Source organism: Molothrus aeneus, chromosome 7, assembly GCF_037042795.1.
Source record: "Molothrus aeneus isolate 106 chromosome 7, BPBGC_Maene_1.0, whole genome shotgun sequence".
Classification (NCBI taxonomy): domain Eukaryota; kingdom Metazoa; phylum Chordata; class Aves; order Passeriformes; family Icteridae; genus Molothrus; species Molothrus aeneus.
This window is the reverse complement of record NC_089652.1, coordinates 27,938,763-27,965,821: the sequence shown is the minus strand read 5'-3', so window position 1 is coordinate 27,965,821 and position 27,059 is coordinate 27,938,763. Positions and strand designations below refer to the sequence as shown.

The window sequence follows — 27,059 nt, the reverse complement described above, 5'->3', positions numbered from 1 at the left end:
AATGGCTGTGGATTCATCTGCAGGTATCTCTTTCTTCAGCAGACTCTAGCTCTGCCTTTTCAACTCCTTGGAGCCTGCCTACCAGGCAGTGTTAATGTGTAGCTATGTGCTGTGAGTTTGAGTCTTTCCAGCAGCATTATGGCTTAGATATTCCCAGGCAAGATGTGTAGCTGTGCTCCATCCTGCCATGCCTAAATTGCTGATGATACCTGTAGTACATCTTTGGAAGATGGTGGGAATGCATCTGCACCTGGCTTAGGGATCCCAGGGTAAGTCAGCCCTAAAATGTGAGAGGCTTCTCACTTGAGCTGGTGAAACTGCAGAACATGATTGTACTGTCCAGAAGAAGGTAGTATTGAAACTTTATAAGCTATTAGTTTTGTATGCCAGTAAGAATTACCCTTTGGGAAGAAAAAAGCCCCAGTATTATTCACTACGAAACACTTTTGAAAACACTCCTGCTTTGCAATGCTTTTGTCTTGGCCATTTTCTTTTTTCTCTTGTGGAGAACAAGTGCTTGAGTCTGTGACAGTCTCAGATGGTTCAGGTATGCCTGAGTACCATCACTGAATTTCTTACAGTGGCCTGAGTGCCAATACCTAGCCTGAAGCAAGTGATAAAGAGATCACTGGGTGGGTTTTTTTTGATGAGAGCTCACTGGCAGCACTGCAGCAAGAGGAGATCTGCTCATAGGAAATCAGATCATCACAGTTGTGTGGACTTCATGTGTTGCACAGAAAGAAGCCTGACATGGTCAACAAATTTCCTGCCTAGCCAAATTTTCCTCTTAACAGTAAGTGCATGGATCAGTCAGGAACATGATATATCTACTTTCATAATTTGTCCTTATTCCTATTGCCTTTCAGGTCACTGAGGTACAAGGATGAAAAAAAATGTGTGAATGGTCAGTATCAAATGGCATTTGCATAACCCACTACCTTGACAGACCTCTGCAGCAGCAGCATTTCCAGTCCATTTTCTCTGGCTGATCTCTGCTTCTGTACAAAACAAACCAGCTCACAACAAACAGGAGTGTGTAACTTATCCATCCTTGAACATCTCCAGCAGCAGCCTCTTGCTGCATAAATCAATGGACTGTTTACATGATGGGGCAGAGAATATGAAGTCAGGGATTTTCACTTCTCAGTGTGGTTCCTATTTGAAATTTGTGTGATCTCCCTGTTACTGCCAGGTTAGCAGCAATAAAACATTTTACTGAGAATGTTTGGCAAGGAGGGGTTTTATTTTGTTCTTTTCCTGTCTGACAGATGGTTTTTGGTTGAAGTAGGGGTAGAAATTCCCCACAGCAGTTGCAGGGAGACTTGGCCACATCTACTGGCATTAATTATAATAATTGTCCTTTGTAATTAGCTGCATGCCAGAGATGGAGGCACGACGTCGCCTCTCTGCTGACTCTGATTGTTGGGTCCTTTTGTGGATTGCTCTCCCACAACTGGGAAACAGATTGTTTGGGCTGGAATTAGAGAGTTGTAGGTAGGCAGCAGCTGCTCTTGAAATTTTTTCTAATATGCTAGTTAGATGTGTGATTTCAAATTGATTTTGTTCATTTAGCAGCCTGTTCAACTGGGGAGGAAGAACAACACAAGCCCCTGTAAGTGGTAATGCTCTGTTCTGATAGAGGCTCTGCCTTAGATGACACTCAGGTGTATTTGCAACTCTGAAAATGATCAGTTCCTGTTCCTCTGCAAAGGTAGAAAAGAAGCTCTGCAGGTAGCTGCTCCTGGCAGAGAAACCCTTACCCATTGCATGTCACACTAGCCAATGCAGGTGGCATTTGAGTTAATGAATTTGGTGTAAGCGTTTATTCAGTGAAGCAGCATTGCTGAAATTACACAGGGATTTTCTGCTTTCTGATTTAAACCTGGAGCTGATTTCACTGTTAAGACCCTCACATTTAATATATCAGCCTGTGTATGAAAAGCAGGGCTTTCATCCCAGCCTAACTAGGTGAAGAACCCAGGCTTACACATTTATTTGGCAGGGTCCCCTGCTTTCTAGGTTAGAATGAAGACAGTCTAAAGATTCACAATTTTTCCAAAAAAGATTTCCCACCAGTGGGAACAAGGGACTTGGTATCTCTTAACAGGAGTGATAATCTTCACTAGAACTCTGAGTGAATGTTGGAGGTGGGCTACTGCAATAACCCATATAATCATGCAGATAGCCAGGTTGGGATGATAGGGCTTATACTATTAAATTTTCCTCTGAAATTTAGTCCTTTATATCATGCCAATCATATCAAGTTACATAGGGCAGAAGTCTGTTAGCATTCCAAATTGGTAGAACTGTAACATTGCCCACAGTGTACAGCACATTTGATCACATCTGCAGCAATGCTCTGACTCCCCACAGCCTGTTTTGCCCTCAAATCTCAATGCATTTCACAAATTTAAGTAACTAAGATATTTTGGTAGGGTGAGCAGGCAGTCTAAGAACCACGTCATCAAAAAGCAAGTTAGTGTTCACAGAAGTTAGAAAAACTGCCCAGACTGTGTTAGATTCAAATCCAGAGTTTTTACTGGGCAGTCCTGCCCCTAAACATCAGACCTGGACCAGGTGGATCTGCTGATGTGGATGATGCATTTCTGCTCTTGTCAGTGGTCTTGGACTGAGTGACAGCTGTGCAATCTGGCTCCTAACATGTTGTGTGCCAATTGGTGTTTTGTGTTCAGGATATGGCATCAGTGCAATATTGAAATGAAATCTGATTTGTGTCACACAGCCCTGACAGTGCAGAAACTGCAGTGATGCTGTAGTGAGTGAACAGGTAACCAACCATGCTGAGCCACAGGATGGATGTTGTCCAGAGACACTCCTATGCAGTGTTATGAAACCTCAATGATAAAATGATTAACTTCTCAAAGCAAAACAAAGATATTCCACTTTATCTGGAGAAGAAATGCAGGGTGGCTGCCAACCCTGCACTGTGGGAAGAAATCTATGCTCTTTTATTTGGCCCCATGCCAAGCCAAGGCTCACACCAGGGGTGGCTCTAACTTTGCCCTGTTTAGTTTGAATGTGTAGGAGCACAACAATACAGATTATTTTGGTGCCTAAATCAAAACTTTCAGAGGATGAGAAAACCTACATTTTCCTCCTGCATCAATTGCATCAAATGAACTTCATCTTATGATATTGCATTGCATTATTAAAGCAAAACTTCAAGGGAGCAGGTGGTCCACTGATGCTATTTCACCTCCCAAGCTGGTTGGCAAATCTGTCATCTTAACATCAACTGAGAATAAATATTGGAGGTTGCAGTCAAGGGCTTTTTTCAAAAGTAGGGAGTTACTAATGATAATGGCTATTAGTGTTAAATGTTTGCTTTTTTGCAAAGGAGTTGACTATGGTTTGTACTAATTAGTGTAGAGAGGAAAAGGAGACAGCGTTTTCTCTGAAGCCATTCAATTCCCAAACCATTTTTGGGAGAGTTGGTACTACCTCTTCTCTAAATTTGAAGTGATGTGTTCATGTTGAGGATTCAAGGGTTATTTTTGCAGGCTTGACTTGGAGGAGAAGGCGTGGATCAGAACAAGAAATTCTTACTTGTTGCCTGTCTGCATTCTGCATAGTTTAAATCATCTCCAAATTGAAAAGAAATTTAAGTAGAAAGAAAACCCATATCCAGCACTCTCAGTATTCAAGGAAAAAAACCAAAACCACAAACAACACAAGGGAAAGAATCTGCATCGCAATCTCATTGTTGCATTAAAGGAGATACACTGAATTTGCAGAATGGCTGCAGCAAGTTTTGAATAATAAATGAAAGAGGAAAATTGCTTCCCTGTGCATAGAGAGAATGCCAACAGCTGTGCTCGTTGCTTGTGTGCTGCTTGCACAGATACACTGGCATCACTCAGGACCCATGAAGAAGAGTGTAGCAAGTCCAGAGTTCCTCAGTTTTCCCTCCTGCTCTGGCTCAGTCCTTAAAAAAGTTTAAAATTCCTTTTATTGCTTATAATCAATTTTTGTTGCTTATCTCTTCTTCTCTATTGGCAACTGGCCAGTTAAAGGGAGGGGAAAGGAATGAGAAACAAAAGAGGCTAAATAAGGAAACACAAGTCTAAATACTTTAGGGTTTTTTCTTTTTGAACTCAACCTTCTCTTTTTCAGTTTTGTTGTGTATTTGCTGTAGATGCCATAAAGACACCACCTAACTCAGTCCAGGTTTTATTTTATGAACAGGAGATAATCAAGAAAAAAAAAATTGAGGTCTGACCTGTGATGCATTGATGCACCAAACTTACTTTGACAGATTCTGAGTTGTCATATCAAATTTACAGAATCACAGAATCATCTGGGTTGGAAAAGACCTCCAAAATCAGCAAGTACAACCATTAATCCAACACTGTCAACGCCACCACTAAACCATGTCCCCAAGGGCACATCTACAGGTCTTTTAAACACCTCTAGGGATGATAACCACTTTCTTGGGCAGCCTGTTCCAGTGCTTGACAACCCTTCCAGAGAAGAAATTTTTCCCAATATCCAATCTAAACCTCCCCTGGCACAAATTCGGGCTTTTGCCTCTTGTCCTATCACTTGCAGCTTGGGAGAAGAGACGCACCCTCACTTTACCACAGCTTCCTTTCAGGTTGTATATAGAGAGCAACAAGGTCCCCCCAAAGCCTCCTTTTATCCAGCCTAAAGAACCTGAATTTGCTCAACCACTCCTGATAAAGACTTGTTCTCTAAATTAACTACTCAAGATAGTGACCTTTGCCAAGCCCACTAATCCTGATTTCTCATAGGACCAACAGGACACCAGTCTTTTTTAGAAGGTTATCTGAGCTCAGGCCTTTGGAAGAGAAGGTGAAAGAACACAAACCCATTACTTACTTAGCTTTCATTTGAATAAAAGAAGCTTTTAATTTTTTTAAAACAAGCTTTAAATCCTACACTGAAAATTGAAGCAGATGAGTGAATAGCAAAACACAGCTCAAAAATCTGTCCCTCACTGCCAGGAAAGCCTTTTGTCTGATGTGGCAAAGAAAACACAGACAATTAGTCATTTTTATGCTTTCAAAGCATTGGTTTGATGGTGCCAAACTTTTTCTGACAGATCTCATCTACTTCAGTTATCTGCCACTCCAGTTTATGAGGTTTCTAGGGCAACTGTCATCTTCATAGTGAACCACCCAGGATTCATAGAAGGCTGCTTTTCCTTTAGCACTCCTAGAATTCAGTAGCTGTCTTTTTAAAACACAGTAAAGTATTATTTTCTAAGAGCACAGGCAAATGATTTCTTGTTTTGGATTTTTGCAAGCCTGGTGGTTAGGAAGGCACCATCTTTCTCCTCTGTCAAGTGTCTTCATAGGCAAGGAGTCTTGGCCATGAATATTGTTGTAACTCTCTTGAACTTTGTTGCGAGTAACATTAGCTCCATTGCTCTGGAAAAAATGTAATTGTCTGAGTCTGGGAGCTGGGCTTATCTGGGGAAAAAGAGGTGAAGAAAAAGGCAGGGAAATAAAGAGCTCTGAACTGGGACTGCAGAGAGGGGGAGTTTCTGCAGACTGTTCCTGAAATTGTTTCTATCAAAGACTCAGTGCATCTGAGTAAGATGATATAGGATTATTTGTATTGGTAGTATCCAGTCCTAAAAGAACAGGCGCTCATTTCCTGGCTGAAAGAGATGGGAGCCTTTGCTCTGTAAACCCACAGGCTGGGGGGAGTTCAGTAGGATACTGTGGTTTTGGAATGCTTGTTCAAATATGTTTATTCTGTGAAATGGGAAAACCATTAATCATGCTACCTGGAGGAAATAAATAATCTGATTCGTCTGAAATTCTATTTTTTCTGGGGGAAGACGTGTATACATGCTATGATAATTAACTATGTTTGTCTCTAAAGTCAAGTCTCTGTTCTTAAAACACTTTCTTGTGAAATGAGATCATTTTATCATTCCAGGTAAGATGGATTGATAGTGATAAGGAGATGTAAAGAAGCTGCACCACAGCTGGGTGCAGTCCAGACATGAAGTGTGGAGTTCCATTGATTCACAAAGATGTTCTCCTGTGTGTTAGTTTTGTGTTCCAGTGGTGCCTGGGAGCTCTTTGACAGCACTTTTAGGCTGGATGTAGTGTATTTGAAAAGTATCTAGCATGTTGGTGGCAGCTATTGAGGAAGGAGTATTCTTCACTGCCCATTGGTATCATTCTTCCTGCACTGTGCAGAGGCAGCAGCCGAACAGCATTGATCATTCAGGTCTCAGTTTCCAGGCCAGAATGTAACAAAGGGGCCTTGCTGGCTCAAGAGCTCGCTAAGGATAAATGGGTACAATGCTTTTCACCAGACCTTCTCTATGAGGGGGTAGAGGGGCAAGGAAATGCAGTTTGCTATTGAAAATAATTGATAAAGTTGCTTGCTGTTCCAGCTGGAGCCTGTTTGCTGACACCATCCACCCCAGCCACTAATGCTTCCCACTTCCCTGATGAGTGGCCATTTTCTACTGCTGGCTTGGTGTAAGAATAGCATGAATAGGATTTTTTATTTATTAGCTGTGTTAATGTGGCACACAGGAGCTGCATTACGTTGGGCACAGTACAAACACATTTATTTAGACTTGTGTGAAAATTACTAATGAGAGAAGATCGCTGGCCAAAGCTCTAGGCGTTCTGACACCTCTGAATAAAACAATGACATCCCAACAATGTTTAAAGTGATGATTCCAGCAGAAACTCAGCCAGCTGCTTCCAGAAACTCCTACAGAATAACATTAGCCTTCTCTAAATACTCTAAAAAACAGAAGAGTTCACAAATGTTAGGAGATGGTCTTTACCCCGAGGTGTTTACAGTCCAGAGCCTCCATCCTTCAGAGAAGTGTCTGCTTATTTGGTGCATCCAGGGAGAAGTGTTGATTCTTGCCTTCTTTAAAATTGTGCATGGGTTGGGATGGTCAAGACAGAAAGTAAAGGGGAGAATTAAGGAAAACTATTACTTGCTTTAAAAGAAAGAAAAAATGGAGACTTAGAGCTGAAAGGACTTGCCTGAGGCTACAGAGAGAGGCGGTGGCAGAACCCAGAATAGAAGCCAGATGTTCCAAGTCTGTAGCAATATGACTTAGCCAGATTTTAACAGAGGGATGTTTTCCTTCAAAGTCTGTTTTCATCTTTCTTTTGAATTATTTTATTTTATTTTATTTTATTTTATTTTATTTTATTTTATTTTATTTTATTTTATATCTAAAGGGTAGTGAGGGGAGTTTCAAATAAAATAATACACTGAGGAACCTGAGCTTTGGGATGTTTGGTACGATTCTGATTTACCATGAGCAAGAAGAGCAGCTCTGATGCTAATTCTTAGGTAGGAACTTCAAAGATTGCAAGAGTCTATAAATATTTGCTTTATTTGCAGTGAAGAGTACAGGAAGTTCTGAGTTAGCCTAATTTAGGCTTCAATATAGACTATTTATGTACTACCTCCTGGGACCACCTCTGATTACTGAAAGAATGACCTTATTGGAAACCAACAAGTAGGTCTGCAGTTAATTATAAAGGGTTCAGAGCCTGCTGCAGAACCTAACAATGGCATTTTTGTGGATGATGTTATGTGTTTTTATTTAGCTGTTCAAGTCAGGAGAGCTGAAACAGATGGCACACACTTTCCTGCTCTCTGAGAACACCTAGAGAAAGACACTGATAATAACTGAGGGAGGCCAAGCCTAACAGGTCAGGAGAAATGGCAAAGCTCAGGCTGTCTGACCTCACTAATTACCATCTGAAAGCAATAATGAACTGGTCAGTGGGGTCAGGAACAGGTGATGCTGTGTGGAGAGGGAGAAAGGGGGGTTTGTTTGTCTTCTGCATTTGGAAGAAGTGGTTTGGACATGTTGCCTCTTTTTTAACTTTACAATAACAACAATGACTTAATGTAATCTAAATGTGGCTTTTGGAGAAAATCTGCTTTAGAACTTATCCAAAATAATTTCCTGAAGGAAAAAAAAAATATCAGTACAGTTCAGGATGTCTGAAGACAGAAATGTAAAAAACTGACTTACAGGGCAACAAGTTTATACATGGGATGATGCTCCTCTGGGGCATCATATAAAATGATTATACCAGATTTTGTTCATCAAGGCAAAGTAAGCTAAATCAGATACAAGGCAAAGCCCTTAGGAGGAGGAGGAATGTATTCAATTTAGTGAGGCAACTGTGATAGTAATTAAAGCCCAGATGGAAACCTTTGAATGTGTCTGGCGTCTGTGCATCCGCTGTGTTTTTTCTGTTAACTTGACATTATAAAAGGAGCACCCAAAGAATAAAGAGATGGTGTTTGAAATTTCATCAGTCAAACACTGTCCCAAATTTGATTTATTGTAAACAATCTGCAAAAATTGCTTTGGGTATATATGATACAGGCAAGGAGTTTTCTCAAGTGGTAATTCACAAAGAGAGAAATTGTACATTATTTCTAGATTTGTCTTTGCTGAAATGCAGTTAGGATTAATTACACCATTTGACAGCTCTACTGTGAACCCCTTATATTTTGGACATATATATAGAATTTTATTCTGCTGTTATATATTCTCTCTGAAGCAGAGTGCTATGCTGGTTACTTTATAAGCAGATACAGTGCAAGATTTCAGTAAAAAACCCTATAAAATTAAAAAAAAGTAAAAATCGGGAATTAAGAAGGGAATCATTGTCCTACTTTTTTTCCTGTAATACACAAGCCAGGAGCAAAGGATGGTACAGTATGGAAACACTGCTAAAGGGTAGCAAAACGTGAGGAGTGATTTGCTATTCCTGCTGAATGGAGGGCTGGGGGCAGCTGTAACTCTGCTGGGCTGTCGCACACACTGGGAGCCTCAAGTGTCTCCTGCCTTGTGTTTGAGTCATTACTTTATCTGGAGCAGACAGGCTGCTTGCACTCCCAAATCCTCCAGCATATGCACTACTTGATGCCTAGTACAGGCATGTATGTGCTGCTGAGATTTACTACTGGCCCCTGAGTGAGTGGAGAGCTGCAGCCCCTGCCCAAGTCTGCCGGGTTTGACAGGCCAGACTCAGCGTCCCAGGCTGGCCTCAAAAGCATGGAGGAAGAGCTTGGTGTTTGCAGCAAGGTAAATATAGAAAAAAATAAGGAGGGGAGAGGGAAGATGCTCCTCTTCAAGTGTGATAAATCACTTTTCCCCTTATCATCTGTAAGCATATATTTAGGGACTTTTGAAGCAGTCTGTTACTCCCTAGACAGTTTATTGGCATGTTGTGATGTTACAGTTCCAGGCAGAGCTGTAGTTAAGTGTGTATAATTAGTGGCAATATTAATGGTCTTTAATGATACTAACTCCAGGCAGAGGTGTTTTCCCTTGGTTTTCATTACCTTTATGCTGATAATGGCTTATATCCTTTGTACTAAATCAATGTTGCCAAAATCCTCCTGGTGGTTTTCACTTTAAAAAGTATCTCTATGTGAGCATATTCCCCCCACATACACTGTCAGTCTTCATTATCTTTTTTTTTTTTTTTTATGGAAGTACATGGAGCCTCTTTTGCAGTCTATATCCTGAAATAACAACAAAAAATCCAATTTCTTAAAAATGAGGTTTGCTGTTAATGGAGATTTTTTGAAGAGCTCTGTTCCTAATCCACCTGCTCTGTAGCTTCTGAATTCCCTGCAAGTGGTTCACTGCTCATTGATGAGAAACCAAAACCCAGAGTCCCACAACTCATGAATTTGAGACGGATTAAATTTTCAGATCTAATTTTATTTTAATATTTATTTTACCTCCAAAATTGATATTATAGGGCCTCACAAGTGATTGTCTATGGAAGGTGGTTTTTTTACATGAGTCAGGACAGCACCTATAACCTTTTAAGTGGAGTCTCAGTGTTCATGGGCTCTGTGATCAATCCTCCAGAAAGGGATGAGAAATTTGCAAGTTGATAAAAGACTTATGTGTAGTGCAAAAGAGGAGCCTATTCCTGTTCACCTTTTCAATCAGCTCTTCACTTCTCATCCTCTGACTTTGTTTAAAGACAAACTAATTGTAATTAAAAAAAGAAAAGAAACAATGGCCTTTTTTATTCCCTACAACCAACATCTTCTAGAGTTTTTAAGACCACAGGTTATATTTATGGCTCTTATATTTCCAAAGGGGGTCTGTGATGCTTTTGTCTGCAATATCATTGCCACCATGGGACTGAGGTCTGAATCTTACATCAGTGTACAGAAGAGGAGGCTTGAGAGATTTATAATGGGAAAATGCTGACAGCTCCATAATTTACTGCCGGGCTAACGGCAGCACTGTAGCTCCTGACAGCTCTAAACCCTTGTTCTGTGGGTTGGTTTGTTTCTAATACACTCCCTTTGCTGGATCTTCCCCCACCCTCTCTCTGGATGAATGGGCCTAGGCCTGTGAATATCTATATTGCTGCATTTTCCTTTGGTATTTTAACAGCCTTTCACTTTTAGGATTTCCCATTGTTGAAATTTGTAAAAGATTTCAGGAACTTCTCAGCAGAAAGGCTTTTTCATATAATTTGCCTTTTTTCTTGTTGTTCTTTCTTTAGCTTGGAGTATCTTACATATTCATTGTCACACCGGATACTCCAGCAGCAGCTTTACATTTTCAAGCCCTGGTACTTTGCTGTGTCCAGAAAATGGGTAGACACTGAACAATACCTACTTTTAAACTTATTTGAGTAGAATGCTGTGCATCTACATAATGGTTTCACACAGAAAGTGCTTTATCTTCATGAGTTAGTGAGTCAGTTTAGGGGTATTCTATTGGCAAAAGCTTTCAGAGAAATTATGCATGGTAAATTAATGAAGGCCGTCTGAGGTATTATTGTGTGTGAATGCACATGCCATTAGAATCAATGGCTGGCTGAAAAAAGTTAACGGTCATTAAGGGGCTGTTAAAAAGGCCAGTGGACACAGATTTACTCTCTTGCAGGGCTCTGGTTGGGTTAGGTGAAGACAGAGATTGCTATTTGCCTCCAGGCCACAGGACAGCCCAGGCTTTGTGCTTTCCTGTCCCATTTCTCTTGGCTCCTATCAGTGGCAGATTTAAGAGAGACTGCAATAGCCTGTCTTCTGAGGAGGTAGAGAACATCTTCTCAGCAGGTAAAGACCTTTGCATGACTTTTCCTTAGTTTACAAGTGGTTGGTAACAGAAAGTCCAAGTGGTGGAGCTTGAAATGGCTTAAAACAGTGTCTCAGTCGTGGTGTGAAATGGAGAGCTTGCCAAAGAGAAGGTTCTGTTGGTTTTGGTTGATGCCACCCAATCTGATGGTGAGTCTTTAAAATGTTGCTCACTCGGGTTGTGGGGTATTGGCTCCAATCAGACAGGAAGAAAAGAGCCCTGCAGCAGATCTGACCATTAGCCAATGGTATGGGAAATGCTGAATGCCAACTGGAGATTAGGCAACTGTGTGCCACTCCTGCCAATACAGCCAGGAATTTGTCATAATTGAGTATAAGTGACACAAACTGGCTTTCCTGGGCACTTGTATTCCCCTGGGCTGTGTCCTTTCCCTTGAGAAATGTAGATTTTTTTTTTCCTGCATTGTATTTTGAATGCAGTGATTCTGACTGAAATAAAATGCATGGAGAAAATTAATGATTTGATATCTCCTTGCTGCTGCCAAAAGAAATGTAAAAGAGTCTTTGATCTGGTGGCTTTAAAAAAGTGAGCTGGACCAGTTACTGGCATTTACTGACCTAAGTAAGTGATAAAGCAACTGTGTCGAAGTTTAATTAGTCTTGATCAAGATACGTTTTTAAGATTTAGAACTAGTGGCCTTTTGAAGAAGTAAGGCTTCTAGTTGTCATTTATGTCACAACATGTCCTTTTATCATACTTTCTGTGTCTCCAGCAGGAACAGTTTTTATTTTAAAGGAAAAGAGAAATGGTTCATTTGATGGGGATTAGCACAGACAAGCTTACTAATATTTGAAGGCAATTTCTCTGCCTTACCTTTTTCCCTATTTCATATCCCACAGAGATTACCTCAGACTGCCGTTGTTAGTCACTGTTATTTATATAAAGATATGTAATGCATTTGTGCTTGAGGGGTCGTCTGTAACGAGGTGTGCAATTTCAGACTGTAGAGACTGGCAGGAATTACTGTGAAGGATTGCTTTGCAGTGACAGCTTTATCCTGCCTGTAATATGTCATTGCGTGTGACTCTCAATTAATCACGCAATAACAAAACATTGCGGCTGGCGACAATGGTGTGTCCATTAATATCGAGAGGTAAGGCTCAGCTTTATGAACACAAATGCTGTCCCCTGCCCACTCGTGCACTTTAATCAGCAAGTCTCAGCCCAGAAGGAACATTTTTCTCTTTTCCTCTCCCCCATCATCCTCTATTGCGATCTATTAAGCTGCAATCCATAATGTCTCATGTCTCTGTAATGGCCTGATGGCGTGTGGTGTTAAATGATTGCATGAATTTGACTTTGTCTCGCTCCGCCTTGACCTTGGTGTCTTCAGTGGCTTCCCCTCTCTCATTTTCAAATCGGGAATGGGGAGTTGGAAGAGAAGATGGAAGAGTGACAGAATGGAGATACTACAAAGGAGGTTTGATGTTGTTCTTTGAGGAGATGGGGGAGACAAGAGGTAAGAGGATCCATTGCTAGGAGATGAAAATGCAATGATTTGCAAATTTGCAGGAGAAAAGCTATCATGCTTTTGAGCATAACCTGTTCCACAGACTGAAGTCTGCCACGTGCAGGACCTCATTGGTAAGCAGAGTGGAAACCTTGCAGTAATTCTTCCCCTTGTTTGTTCTGCCATTTATAATACGATTGCTAAGTAATATATCAATTTAAGTAAAATCCCCAAATCTCATTGTGTTTTACAGCTGTATTTATGTCCTGAACAGAAACATAAAGAGGCACCTGGGTGTTCTGTGCTTGGGCTACAAAGAAAGACACCCCAGTCCCAGCCACCAAGTGTGAATCCCTGTTATTACATCCAGCCAGGTTTAGACATAGATTCTCACTCCCTTGGTAACCTTAGTTTGTTTTTTTTCAGTTGATTTATTTTGAGTTGGCATTGAGGTTTTACATCCTGTGCAACACAAATAGGAAGTCTGGTAGTAATTAGTGTCAATGTTTTAGGGTTTTTTTGCTAAGAAAACTAATTTTTAAGAAGTGCTTGGCAGGACAATCTCAGAAGAATCTCCTGAACATCCTCAGTTTGGTTTACACCAAAGTATTGTCATGTTAAATGCAACAGAGGAAATTAATTATTCTATCTCTTCCCATGGGTTAACGCTGTTTGTGAATTTGTGGCACATTTGACTGGTAGCCTTGAAAAGTGCACACTGATAGAGGCATTTGGATTTTGACAATGGTGTGTCGGGTGCATTGCAGTACTTTCACTTTTTGTAAATAAAAAACAAAAGCCTTTGGGATTCTTAGCAATAAAAAGGTTTGTAGCTCCTTGGGGAATTCTTCATGGTCTTCATTGCTGAATCTCCCCATTGTCTCTGAATTATCAGCCAGACAATAAAAAAATAGTTAATCCAGGGTTTATGTCAAACATGGTTATTCTGGAGTAAATGCAGTATTATACCAGCACCATACAAAGTTCTTACTCCCTCTGGGCAATGTAACTTCTGCCAGTTAGCAAGAGCATTGGTTTTGGTTCTTTAATTAAGTCTAACCCTATCTCCCCTGCTGGATGAGCAGTGGATCTGACAAGATGCTGAACTTGCTAAACTATATAAAATAAAAGCACCTGCCCTCACATGAAATTGAGGGCACTCAGTAGTGCAGAAGGTGTTCTCCTTGGTGATCCCTGGCAGATACAATCCAGCACAGCTTCATAAAGCCATTTGCTGCCAGGTGGGTGTGGGGATGCATATTTGCATCAAGCTTTTCCATCAGGTGAACGCTGTTAGTTCATGTTTAGGAGCCAAGCACACATAGGGGAGACCTCCAAGAAGGAGGGTTTGTAATCAATTTCTCATTCCCAAATTATTTTTCCAGGGTCCCCACAGTATGGTGTTTGAGTAACAGAATAATTTCCTAGCTATTAAGTGCCTGAAAATCAGCAGTAATTAACTTAGCACAAGTTCTTCTCTTCCTCTCCCTCCTCTTTGCTCAAAAAAACAAACAAACCCCCTTTCTCAGCAGAGGAAATGCAGATGGAAGCAGTCTCTTCTGCCTGAGTGCAGTCATGTACAGATTACATCTTTTTCCCCCTTTCGGTTCTGTGAATAACATAATTGCTTTGTTATCCCTCAGGGGATTTGTAATATTAACATTGGTTAATGACATTAATTGAAGTTTTTACCATTAATAAAATGGCATTGCTTAAAATTAAGCATTACATTTCAATTAGTAGTCCATCAAAGACTTTAATAGTCTGGAGCATTAAAGTGATATTTTTTTAAATTTCTTATTAATTTTTTATTGTATCATGCTAATTTCCAAAGAGTGATTGAAAGCCCAGCTGATCCAATGGACGACCCTATCTGCCATGTTTCTTGAAGGAACTTCTTTCTTTTATGACATTATGCAAAAAGGTCACATTTCCACAAAGCAGGAATCTGTTTCAGTCACCTCTTGAATTCATTATCATCCTTTTTACTTTTTAACATGAGGCACATGATATACAGGCACCCCAGGTGGACATGTTTAAATTAATCTAGTAATAATTGATTCAGAAGAGATTTGGAGGACAGAATTTGCATAAAAGCCATAATGAGAGCAACTCCTCCAAGGCCAGACTGAACAGCTAAGTCCCTGAATAACTTACATCTCCTAAACTAATTTGGTTATATATGCAGGATGAAGGTGTGGGGGCTGGAGCATCATGTGATTGGAATTCATTACAAATAATTCATCTTCTCTAGGAAGGCTGGCCTCAGAGTGTATTAAAATTATATCAGCTCCCAAATGCTTGCTCAGACCCTGCCTCTGGAAGATGATGACAAAGTTTCTGTCTGAGGGATTGTTTGGGTATTTTAAAGCATTTCTGAGGCAGAGAGCTGACACCCCAGGGCTGGGGTATCCTCTGGCAGGCTGCTTCTCCTGCCTGGTGGGAAAGTATTCAGATACTCAATCTTGGCTGGACATTTCATGGTCAAAAACATAAGTGCAGAGGAAGATCCTAGCTTTCGGTCTCAGATATTCTTCCCTTCAATTCCAGAATGGAATTTCTTAGCTAAGTTGTAGATCACTGGATTTGCATCAAATCCGGGATCACTGTGATGTCTTTGGGAATTTAGGGAGTCCCACTGCAGGATGGGGACTCTGTACTGTTTAGTTAAAGTAAATCTGCAGACAGAGAAAATGACAACTGTTCAGTCTATTAAAAGAAAGCAGCCAAGGCCTTTTTGAAGGTCAGCTGTCCTGCTTGACTTTGCCTTTGCCTAAGTACTCTTTTTGAGAAAATCTCTAAAAGGATGCCTCCGTGACCCAGCATAGTAATGCCTGTGTTCTGAGGCTGGTGAGCTTCAGTTAGCAGGTAACACAGTACCATGCTCCTGGTATCAGAGAAGTTGCATAGCCTGTGTGGAAGGAGGGGGAAATTCAGCTCTGTCTTTTCAGAAACTGTTGATCACCATATATTTTTCATGGGAAAATTGATGTCACTGTTGTTTTCAGCAGATAAGGAATCCATCCCATTTTGTTTATACACAGCAGTCGGTAATACCCTGTCATTTTTGAGCTGTGTATGTTCTTCAGTGCTGCCCTGCAGCCAAGAGGATCTGGGAAGGGCAGATCCTGCTTTTCAGAGTCCCAAATACAGTGCAAGAGTTGGGGCAGATCAAAGCAGCGCTGCTGCTCCAGTGAGGGGAACAGTTAACAGAGCTCAACTGGTACCTGCTGTTGCAAGAGGTATGAGAAAAGCTGAGCATGGCAGGAGAAAAAAAGACTCTGGCTGACAATTATTGTTTTGTCTGTTCACATTTGGGGCATATAGAGGCTGGCTGAATGCTTTCTAGCCAAAGGTTTCTGTATGATAAATGATGCTGTGCTGTGCCAAGAAGACAATGCAGCAAAATATATTCTTGTTTCCAAACAGGCTAAAACTTGGAGTTGTGCTACAGGGATGCTTTATGCTTCTTCTCCTAGAGTTAAACCATGAGTATGTGTTATGTGGCACTGGGTAATCACAAATCTTTGACAAAACAAACAAGCTCTGGTTTCTCTCTCCTGAATGGGCAAGCATTAAAAGAAAAAGTTCTTCTCATTCTGTTTTTCCAACATAGTGGTGGAGGAAGGAGCTGCAGGGAGGGATGAGTTGGGTTTGCAATGTGCAACAACTGCCTTTGACTCTGGCATGTGGGGCTGTGTCAGTGATGCAAGAGGATTTGCTGGATGGAGTAGAAGGAAGTGGGTAGCAGAAGCTGGAGGTAGTTTCAGAGGTTTTAACAGGAAAAACTGGAAAAGGCCAGCCCATATGTTATGGCTGACTCTCAGGCAGGAGGTTCATTGGTGTGATGATTTCATGGCTTGGTGTTTGTCTTCTGGACACTTGAATTGTGGGATTGCTTTAGGTCAGAGGAAAATTAAGTGGTTTGTTGTTGTTGTTGTTTTATTTGTTTGTTTGTTTGTTTTAATTTCTGCTTTCTGTTGTTTTCCCAACTCTGTGGACACAGGGGCACCACAGTGACTGCTACATAGTTTATCAGGATTGCTTATCTGCAGGGCACAATCTGGGGACTGTACTTGTCCCCAGATTGCTATCCCAGTGAGGAAGAGAGAAACTTTGTGAGTTACCAGCCTGTATTAGGTCTAATGTAATTTGGAACTATTGTCACCAACTTCCTTACTAAGCATCCCAAGGGATGTCTGCAATAGACTCTATAATTAGAGCTGAATAAAAAAATAGTGTCAGTAAAACATTGGTTAATACTTTAGTAAGTAAAAAAATTCAATAGCATTTATGGTTTTCATATTAAACTGTGAGACAAAAGATAAGCCCATACAAAAATCATTTTGAAAAGTCAGGAGGAATTAATTCCTCTTTCTGTCTCTGTCTAAAATTGTCTGCAGATACTAGTGACTGAGTGACAAATCTGTGTCCTGCCTCAGTTTCCAGCATTGTAGCATCACAGCTGCAGTGGGGAGGTCTGTGAGCAGGAGCACCCCATGTCTGGAAATCACTGCAAATAGAAGATTGTCTCCAGACTGTCAAGTACAAGAGTGTGTTGGAATGACAGTGGCTGTGCAGTGTGGTCCTGGAGACTGTGGCTCTGCTAATTTGCACATTTACAAACCAACTACATTGGCAGGGGAGTAACTTGAAGAGAAGCTGCTGTGTTGGTATTTCTGTAACAGCTACAGGCGTAAGGCATCGGTCTATGGGTTGAGTACCAAACCTCAAGCTAGAAAGAACTCTTGCAGCCAGGTGATGATTTGCAGTAAGTGTGATACTTGCAGAATGTAAACAGCGTGTCTGATACCTTGGATTTACAGCCCCCATGCAGGGGATTCCAAATCACATGTTCAGTGAGAAAGGTGACTGCCCTGCAAGGGGTGCTGAGTCCAGTGCACGCTCCCCTGCTGCAGACAGGGCCTCTGGAATAGTTATTCCTGCTGTAGCTGCTGCTCCATGAGCCCCGGGGTGGCTCCTCTCTTGGGCTGTGTACACTCTTCCTCTTTTTGGCTGAGGATCTGGAGACTTTGACTGGGAGTCAGGATCTCCTGATTCTAGAGCTAGGCTCCAGTAAATGTCAAGTCTGAGCTGCAGTTGTGCTCAGTACCATAGCATCTATTACATTCTGCTGTCGTGTCAGGCTGTGCCTTCATCTCCGTGTTTCACAGATGGAACACATAAAAATAATTCCATAGCCAGTCCAGGTCTGGGAAATACCAAAAATTTGGTAATTCTTTGACAAAACTTTGACATCTCTCAGAGAGTTCATTCTGTGAAGAGTAAATAGCTGATATTTCCATCCCCCCTGTAGAGGCACTTTTCTAGAAGAAACAGTGGCAGCACACCACCAGGGAGATAAATGAGTGTGAGCCTTCATTGCCAAATACAATCTTTGAATAAACAGAAGACTTCAGACTCCAAGGCACCTTTTCTCAAGTGCTAAATTCATACCCCAAACAAATGCTAACAAAGCCTCTCATGTCTTTATATTAAGGGTAGCCTGTAAAAAAAAGATCCAGAGTTCTCTGGGGAGCCTCTTGAAGCACTTGGGGACACACTCAATTTGTGGTCAGGTTAGCACTACTCAGAAGCAAGTCTTAGTGTCAGCAGAGCAGGTATTTATTTATGCCCACTGGATTTGGCAGGAGCCCAGAGGTACAGTATATTTTGTGCTGTTATACAGACTTTTATTGTTGAATCAGCTTTATTTAATGGAAGGTCTCTATAATAGGGTCTTGTTTTGGAGGGCTTCCTCTACAGGTGAGGAAACAGTTCTGTTTCCAGGACCTTGTGGCAGTGGACTGTGCTACTGAGGCCCAGAAACCAAGTGGCGGCTGATGGTTTACTGAGGGCCCACACCAGTCCATAGAGAAGTGGCCTGACAACAACCAATTCATTTTGTGCTAAACCACTATTAAGAGTTTTGTCTCTGTTACCTGTTCTGAATGAAAATATCCCATTGCATTTTGTGGCCTTGGTTTTGGACCATGACCAGTCCCGAGTGGCTTTGATCAGCAATCAGAAAGAGCCCTAGAAATAACGTGCCCCCAAGTGCACTGTCAATTTTTTGTGGAATGTAGTCCTAAGAACATCAAAGTATAGACTATTACAATTCAGCTCTACTGCAGGATTCACGAGCCATGAACCAAAGAGTATATTAGGAAGAACTGATTTCTCCCTTGCAAAGAGTTACCTGAATTATTTATACAGATCTAGATAATAGAAGGGTTTCAATGAATTGACCTGTCTTGCAATATCTTGATTGTTTTATTCCTGATACAAAACCCACTGTGATACTGCCAGTGGTGTCCTGCAGACTCTGTGAGGCAGGAGCTGTGAGAGGGGTCAGCATGGAGCTCAAGCTTCTGTTCTGCCACAAGACAGCATATTGCCTGGACACACTTGTGATGCACCCTGCTGCTGAATTGCAGGGGGGTTTGAAGATAACCCTTGGATTATATGTATGAAAATGTGGGTTTGTCTTCCTGGGGTGTTGTGAGAGCAAGATCAGTGTGAGACTCATAGATGATGTTGCAGTTGAGGCCATGGGAAGCCCTGAACAAGGTGGGTACACACAAGCCTGGTGACAGCCAGAGCAAAACCTTTGGAATATAAACTGCCATGCAATCCAAAGTGAGCTCACCGATTCTTCTGAAGACTGTAGGGTGATTTAATTAAAGCAAAACAAGATCTCTTCACAGATTCTCATCTCAGCCAGAATTTGACCATTTCCACAGATTTCCCTCACAAAGTAAGTGAGAGAAGCTCAGTATCCACAAGTCCAGTCTAACAGTGCATATGAGATTTCACCTCTGGACGTGAAGTGCAGCATGGCATGTTTTGGCTGTAAGACAGATCCATGGGCACAGCTGAAGGCTGAGCGTGTGCATGTGGCCAGGGGCAGAGGGAAAAGCTGTGCTTTTTCTTCGATAGTGTGGAATGGCCCTTGGAGCCAGTTGGGTGGGATGGATTCCAGCTGGAGAGGGAGGGAAGCGTGAGGAGCATCAGATGAATAAAGGACCATAGTTTTGTTGGTCTTGGAGCTATTTTCTAGGGCAGAGCTGCCTGTGCCAGCCTGTCATAGCCACATTTCTGAGCTGTCTTTCTTTACAATGTTTATATTTATTTCCCTTATTCTTCCAATACTTTTTTGAATACTTTAATGTCCACATCTTTCCATTTCACCTCTTCCCTCTGCTATCCCAGTCTAATAAAACCATAACTGTGGCAATCACAAAAGATCCTGAACAGAAGAATTAAAGCTTTTGCAGGAGGTTCCTTTTTTAGTCTTTTTTAAAGGCATGTCTTTCCTTTAAAATGAAAGATGAAGCATTTTCTTTTATCCTTTAACTTTACTGTCACATTTTATTAAGTCAAAATGATAGTTACAGTCAGAGGAAAGCAGGATATGAATTCCTGGTACAGCCATTTTTAAAGTGTGCTTTGTTTTAAAGCCCTGAAGATTGATTGAAGGTATTTTTCTTTTAGACACAAAGCTTTAGTCAAAAGGGGCCTGATCTGAGTTACCCTCTGTAAATCAGGATTAGTTCCTGTGAAATCAATGGAGTTGCAATGATACAATACGGGGTGAGTTGGAAAAGACTCATGCCCTGGCAATAAATGAGGGAGGGACTGTGGGCGATCCCCTGAACGCTGCCCTTGCAGCCACAAGGCAAAGCAGAATTATACCCTGTCCCTCTTGGGCTGCCATGGAATGTCCTGGCTGGGAGGTGGGCAGGTAGAGTGGGTTTGTGCTGACACAGGCACTGAGGTTGCAAATCTCAGCTTTGGAGATGCTCTGAGTGTGCAGACCTCCTGCCTTTCCCAGATGGAGCAGCAGATTCCCTGCCACTGCCACTGCCACTGCAGGCAGGGAGGCCCATGAGCTGAGAAAGCCTGATTTAAGAGACAAGAGGATGGTGGCAGAAGTGGTGCTCTATAAAATGCCTGACTGTGGAGCAAATGTCACCAAATCCAGTGTAGCCCGAATTTATCAACCTTTTTCTGTCAGAGGGCTGTAGGAATTCACTGGGTGGGGTAGAAAACGGGAGAAAGTTGCCCCATCACTGGCCCTTGGGGCTTTGCAGAGACTCAGAACACGGCTTTCATGAGCGAGAAGACAGATAAACTTGGACAGATAATATTTTTGGACGTTTTTATCTCTTTTTAATGTGTCTGCATTGGGCCAGGGAGAAGAATAGCTAAGGTGGTAACTTGCATCAAGATGAGCAAATAAAGAATTGAAATGATGTGTCCTGTCTGAGATTTCAGTTTAACCAGGGATTTGAGCTCTTGTCTCTCATCTGCACTGAAACCTTGACAACTGATTTCTTGAGCCCTCAGCCATTCTGAGCAGACAGTCTAATAAGAACAGCTCTTTTTATAGCATTTAACTGTATCTAAATGGCTTAAGGCCAAGGCAAGTTCCAGCACTGCAAAGCACGACTACTCTGGGCTGTGCTTGGGATGTGCAGTGTTTTAGCAGTCTGGATGGGGACTGGCCCTAAGCACTGATCATACTCCAGGCTTCACAGTGAAAATCTGCACAACTTGGGCAAAATGGGAGGCTTGGATTTGGCCACCTCCAGTGCAATGAAAACATTTCATTTCATTAAAACACTTTATAACTGCTGGACTCTCCCAAGCAGTTACGAGCTTGCTCTTGGCATACAACTGACCTGTGCTTGCACATGGCACTGCTTCATATTAGGAGTGTGGGGTTCTCTTTGGAAATGCATTTGCAGCAGCTGGGAATTACCAAGTTAGAGTCTTAAAATATTGAGAAAAAGTGAACAAGGAAGCCTGGGAAAGGACAGGTTGAAGGACTAAGATTTTTCAGTGTTATCCACTGTCTCAATATTGTTCAGCTCTAGGGCTCTGACTTCTGTTGCCCTTGATCAAGCTGGCATTTACCCACTGACTCTGACTCCAGTTACACACCAGCTCAGGGCTGCTGCACATGACACTGATTTTCCTCAACTTTCCAGCACACAAATGCTCCACACATTTGATGAATGCAATTGGACATAGGATGTAGAGAACACAGTGAAGGATATGATTTTTTTATAATGTCACCTTTTTGGTGACATTTTCACCCTGGTTTGGTCATTATTACTTTCCACTTCAAGTTCGAAACCAATATTTTTGTGCACACTTTGGATTTCCCTATGACAATAAGGAAAAGAAGATGGAACTTTACCCCAAATACTGGTTACAGCTTTCTAAGGAACACTGAAGTCTCTTGGACTGTGGTAAAATCTCCCAGGGAAAGTGGCAGAAATCCAGATACTTGGCACATTTTACAACTAGTCCAGACAAAACACTAGTAAATGTACTCTGCTTTGGCACAGAATAGGCTGTGGGATGCTATGAAGCTTCCCTGTATGCAGCTTTTTATAATTTCATGACCATAATGAGTGTGAAACTTGAATTTACTCATCTGCTGATTGCACACCACACAGGTCTGTAGAGGACCATAGGACCCTATCATGTGTCTTTGTTTTAAGATTTTTTTTCACCTAGCTTGAGATCATTGTTTGGACGATTAGTACATGAAAATGGCCGTATTGGCTCAGACTAGAAGTCTGTCTAGTTTAGTACCTTCTTTCTAGGATTAGCCAGTAATAGCTGCACTGGGAGTAGTAGAGCGTGCATAAAGTGAGATTTCTATGACTGTCTTTTCCAGTTTCCAGCAAGGATATCTGACAGTGAAAAAGTCCTTTTTGCCTTTTGTGCATTTCCCACAACAACCATCTCCTATCTCAGGAGAGTTTGGCTTTGACTTTAAGTGTATCCGAAAGCTATACAAAATGCATCTCACTGGCCTCCACATCTCTGTGCTGTACTTCATTTCTGGATTTTTACTGGAAAAAAAAGGATCATTTAATCCAGTGGTTGAAAATATAATGTGAAGCTTCATCATCAATAATTTTTATTACAGTGCGGCTCATACAACATGTCCATCATGTGAGGTGCCACAGTACTCAGTGGTGTACACCCTGCAGTATGCTTGTGCTTAATGCTGTGCTGGCCTTAGCTTTAAATGATTTCACATCTCTTCCCTCTGCCAGTTCCATTTCTTAATTTAACATTATATTTGCTGTGTTTTTCAAAACAGTCACCCTCTGTAGTAAAGTGCTGTAGAACCTCTTTTGGAGAGCTGGAAAGGGATTTTATATATCACTGCATAAAATCTGCATGTATATGGGGATGGAAAAAATGTGAAATGTTGTAATGTCTCACTCACACTGGTTGGGAAACCAAGTCCCTAGAACTACCCCGAGCCCTGAATGCCAATGCTATTTTCAGTCAGAGGTATGGAGCTGCTGCTGAGGACGTGCAGAATGGATGCACTGGCAACTCATCTTAATGCATGTTTAAAATCACAGAGAAATACAGTTAAGAATAAAACACAAGATCCATTTTTTCAAACCAACTTTCTCCCATTTCTGGTGTAAGCAGTCCCTTATTGCTCTTGTGATGCCTGAATACCTTTAAAAGTTTCTTTCAATTCCTTGATGTCACAATATTGTCGTCTATATTGGAGTTTGCTCCAAGCCACAATCCTGTCATTGTGCATCAGTGCCTCATGTTACCTGCCATCGCCTGCCCATTTCAGGTCACTGAAAGTGTTTTAGAGACTTCAAACAAAAATATAGAGGTATCAGATACTGCAGGTGTTGACTGTTACACTAACTTTATGAATAACATCTGCAGGAATTGAAAATCTCATTATGTGTGAATTTGATCAGAATTAGCTTTATCACTAGATAAGATTTAAAGGTAGGAGACTCTATTTGTTTGAAAACACGTGCTTGCAATAATTGAACAAAGTCACATAGGAAAATATACTATGCACATCAATAAGATTAAATTTAGCAATGCAGATTTTCTTAAGCTGTAGCATCATCTTGGGGAGCTTGTGGCATGGGCTAATTAATCCTCCATCCACTGTCTCAGGCCTGGTAGGCCTGGGAGAATTTTTAGAGCTCTGCCTTAACTGCTACTGTTGTTAAAATGCTCACGTAGAAAAGGCATGACTTTCCTCTCTCCTCGCCTGAGAGTGAATGCTCCTCCTCTTGAGCTGTGCCTCAGCTCTTGTGACTGGGAGCTATAGCATCCCATAATAATGAAGGCAATCAACTCACTTCTCACCATTTTCCCCTTCAGATTATTCTAACTTTTATTACCTCAGTTAGCACTTTCCAGTATAAAGGCAAGACCTTTATACTGGCTTGTTTTGTTTCAAGACATTTTAAGCAGCAGTGTTCAGATGTATGAATCACATGTTAGAACAGAGTTTTCATGGTGACTGATGTTGGCCTTTCCTTAGCAATCTCTTGAATTTAGCATGGCATTTACTATGGACACATTTTGAAATTGAAGAGGGAGGTGTCCACACTGGGGGAAACATTTACACCTGGGATATTTGAAATTTCATGTTGTCCGTGCCAGCCATTGCACACCAGGTGCTTTATAAGACAGACCCCAAGGGTACAGAGATAGGTGTTTAGGGAGCTGTGCACTTCCCTTCTTTATGGTTGTAAATTGGGGTGGGCTTTTTGATTTTTTATTTTTGTTGGTTTGGTTTGGTTTGGTTTTTTTGTGCTGTTTGTGGAATATTACCTTCCATACTTAAGCACAAGTGGGGTTGGTAGGAAAGGGGAACTCCACCCTTCCCCTTTCTGGGGAAGCATTTACCTTTCTGAAAGTGGAACCTTTCTGAAAGAGGAATTATTTGTATTTCAGGTATCCTCCGTGGGCCTGTCTTGGAAGCTAGATCTGCAGCCGCCCTTCAGTCATGATTGTTTCAAGATTAAAGGCCATTTCCCTGTCATTGCCAAGCCTTTTTCTTCTTGCTTTTCATCTCTCAGCATCACAGAATGTACCTGAATACACTGAAGCTGAACATCAGCAATGTGTTAGGAAAGAACACCCCACAATTGCTTTTGAAGGTAAGAGCTTCTATTCCTGTTCCAGATTCCAATTGGATGATCCATTTAGGTTTAGTCTGTGCTGTTTTTCCTTACAACTCTGATCCACAGGCCAGGGGAAGTGGCCTGACGAATCATTTTCCCTTTGATGCTTTACAGTGTTTTAATTCTGAGGTTTCACAGCAGTCACTTAATCCAGGCTATATTGGGACTACTGGTCTAAGAATCTCAATTTTCTACTCTGTTACAGGCTCCCTGTAATCTTGTGCCATGCTGAAACCGTGTTTCAGTTTCCTTTTCTCTAACTGGTTTCAGTAATGCTTCACCTGGCTTGCTGGAGCCAGACACTTAATAAGTGAAATGTGATAGAGAATTTGGACACGCTTGAATGCAAGAGAAATGAGTTGATTTAAAATTGCAGGGAGTGGCTGTGCTTTTGTTTGTAGCAATCCTGGTTTGGTTTGGTTTTGTTACGTATTTGTCACCTGGGCTAGTAGTTTTTCTGTCCTTCATCTGGGCATTTAACTTGAATGTGAGAGGGAGCCTTTGTGTTGCAATGGCCAATTCTTTTCCTGTTCTTTTGAAGCGTGGGATTTTTCTTGTCCTTATCCACTCAGATTTTCCATGACCAGACATGTACTCCTCAATTGTTGTCTATATAATCTGTCCACTTATCCACAGCTAGATCTTTATATTGGTACCACTATTATTTGAAAATTCACTCCAGACTGGTGTGTTCAACTCAGTGTGCCATCATCAGCAGCTGCTGAGCTTCCTTGCTAAAAATGGTTTCCTCCAAAATGTTGGAATATCGATTTTGGTTCCCATTTAAGACTTTGCAATGCATCTCCAGTTACATTCTTTGCTAAAGGCAATTGAGTACCTTGCAATGTGTGTCTAGTTAGGTTCTTTGCTAAAGGCAATTCAGCTGTGGTTTTGTGACCTTTGAGATAGGGTTTCCAGGAAGAAAGTAGTCAAAGGCTTCCTTGCTGACCTTTCAGGGTTCTTCTAGAGAGCTTTACTATTCTTCACAGAGGAGGAAACTCTTGTCTCTTAATTTGGAAAGTTTAAGAGATTTCTTGTCTGTTTTCCATTATCCATGCCTTAAAGGTTTAAGTAGATTAAAATAAATTAGCAGAATCTTTGAGCCTACATGATACAGCACTGGCTCTAACCTTGGTCTGGTAAATAAACCTTGATTTTAGTCGCTAAATAAATCTAACCATCTGTTTTAAGTGGGGAGAGCCAAAAGGAGAAGCCCTTGCTATTAAAAAACAGTGAAATTCAATTCAGTAAATAAAAAAGTTATGAGAATATTATAGGTATAGAAAAGAGAAAAAGTGTTGCTCTCTCTGTTAACCAGGAGCATCAAATTTTGAGTTTAGAGGATGTGTCTATGAAATCCTGCATTGAGGTAAATCATTCTGTAGGGAATATTAAAAGCCCCAATTCCTGAATTTGAGGAATTGGTGGGCATTTCTTGGAGCTCAATATGAGTGCTACTCTGCAGAATTGATGGCTGTGTAAACACACTCATAATCTGCCAGTTTGCTTTGTTTTAATACGGCATGAATATTTCACAGGGAAAAAAAATCTGTCCTCTTCTTTCACTGTTCTTGTTCCCTTCCTTTTTTCAATGATAGAGGGCAAAAACTGGTGAGTTAATTAGAACCTGACAATTGTGCAAAAGAAAGAAAGATTTAAATTGCAGATGCATCAAGAAAATTACCCGGATTATCATTTGAGATTCTTAAACCCAAGTTAGATTCAGAGTTATGGTTTTTTCACAGCACCTGTTTCCTTGTGATTGTTCATGATACAGTTTCATCTTGTATTTTCTGCTGCAAAGCTCAGCTGGAAAATACACTGTAGGAATTAAATTAAAGGCACCTTTTGTCCACTGCACATAAGGCCTGGTGAAGAGGGCTCACATGTCCAAAACCACATCTCAGTTCATAATCTGATTTCTCTTAAAGCTATACCCTGTTCTGATGCCAGCACACACAGGTTTAGGCTACAATGGTAGACAAGTAGGGGAATCTAAATTTTATGTGGTGTTCACAGATTGCTCTGAGGATGTCTCTGCTTAACAGTGTGCCTCAGGGGCTTTCTGTGGCTCTCCAGATGCATGGACTCATGAATCACAACCTGGTACACAATGGGAGTGTGTGATGACTGAAAGAGTGACCCCAGCAGAGCCCTTCTGATGCTCCTGCTGCCAGGGGAAGGGATTATGTTACACCAGCAATTTTCCATGGATGGGCCACAATAATAATAAGGCCTGTGACCATTCAGTCATACAGGGTACATTAATTTACTGCCAGAATGAATAGGCTAACAAAACAGTTTATGTTACAAAGGGGTTGAATAACTTCTTTTTCACAACCTTGCTAACCAGGCTTCCCATCACCAGACAAATGGGATGCCATACCATATTTTGTGTTCTCTAATCTTCAGTTCCCACTTTGCTTGTGCTCAGTCGTTTTTTATTATACTTTACCCCTAGATTATATTCTTAACATCTAGTTGGATAATGTCTTTG

The 27,059-nt window shown here is 41.3% G+C and overlaps 1 protein-coding gene across 1 annotated transcript in view; it reads left to right on the top strand.

Moving 5' to 3' along the window:
* Positions 1 to 27,059, top strand: part of SEMA5B (semaphorin 5B) — a 189,960-nt gene that overhangs the window by 36,395 nt on the left and 126,506 nt on the right. The window contains exon 3 of the mRNA XM_066553378.1: positions 24,333 to 24,538. Within this exon, the coding sequence (XP_066409475.1) occupies positions 24,385 to 24,538 (154 nt within the window). The 5' untranslated portion in view covers positions 24,333 to 24,384. The remainder of the gene's footprint in view (positions 1 to 24,332; positions 24,539 to 27,059) is intronic.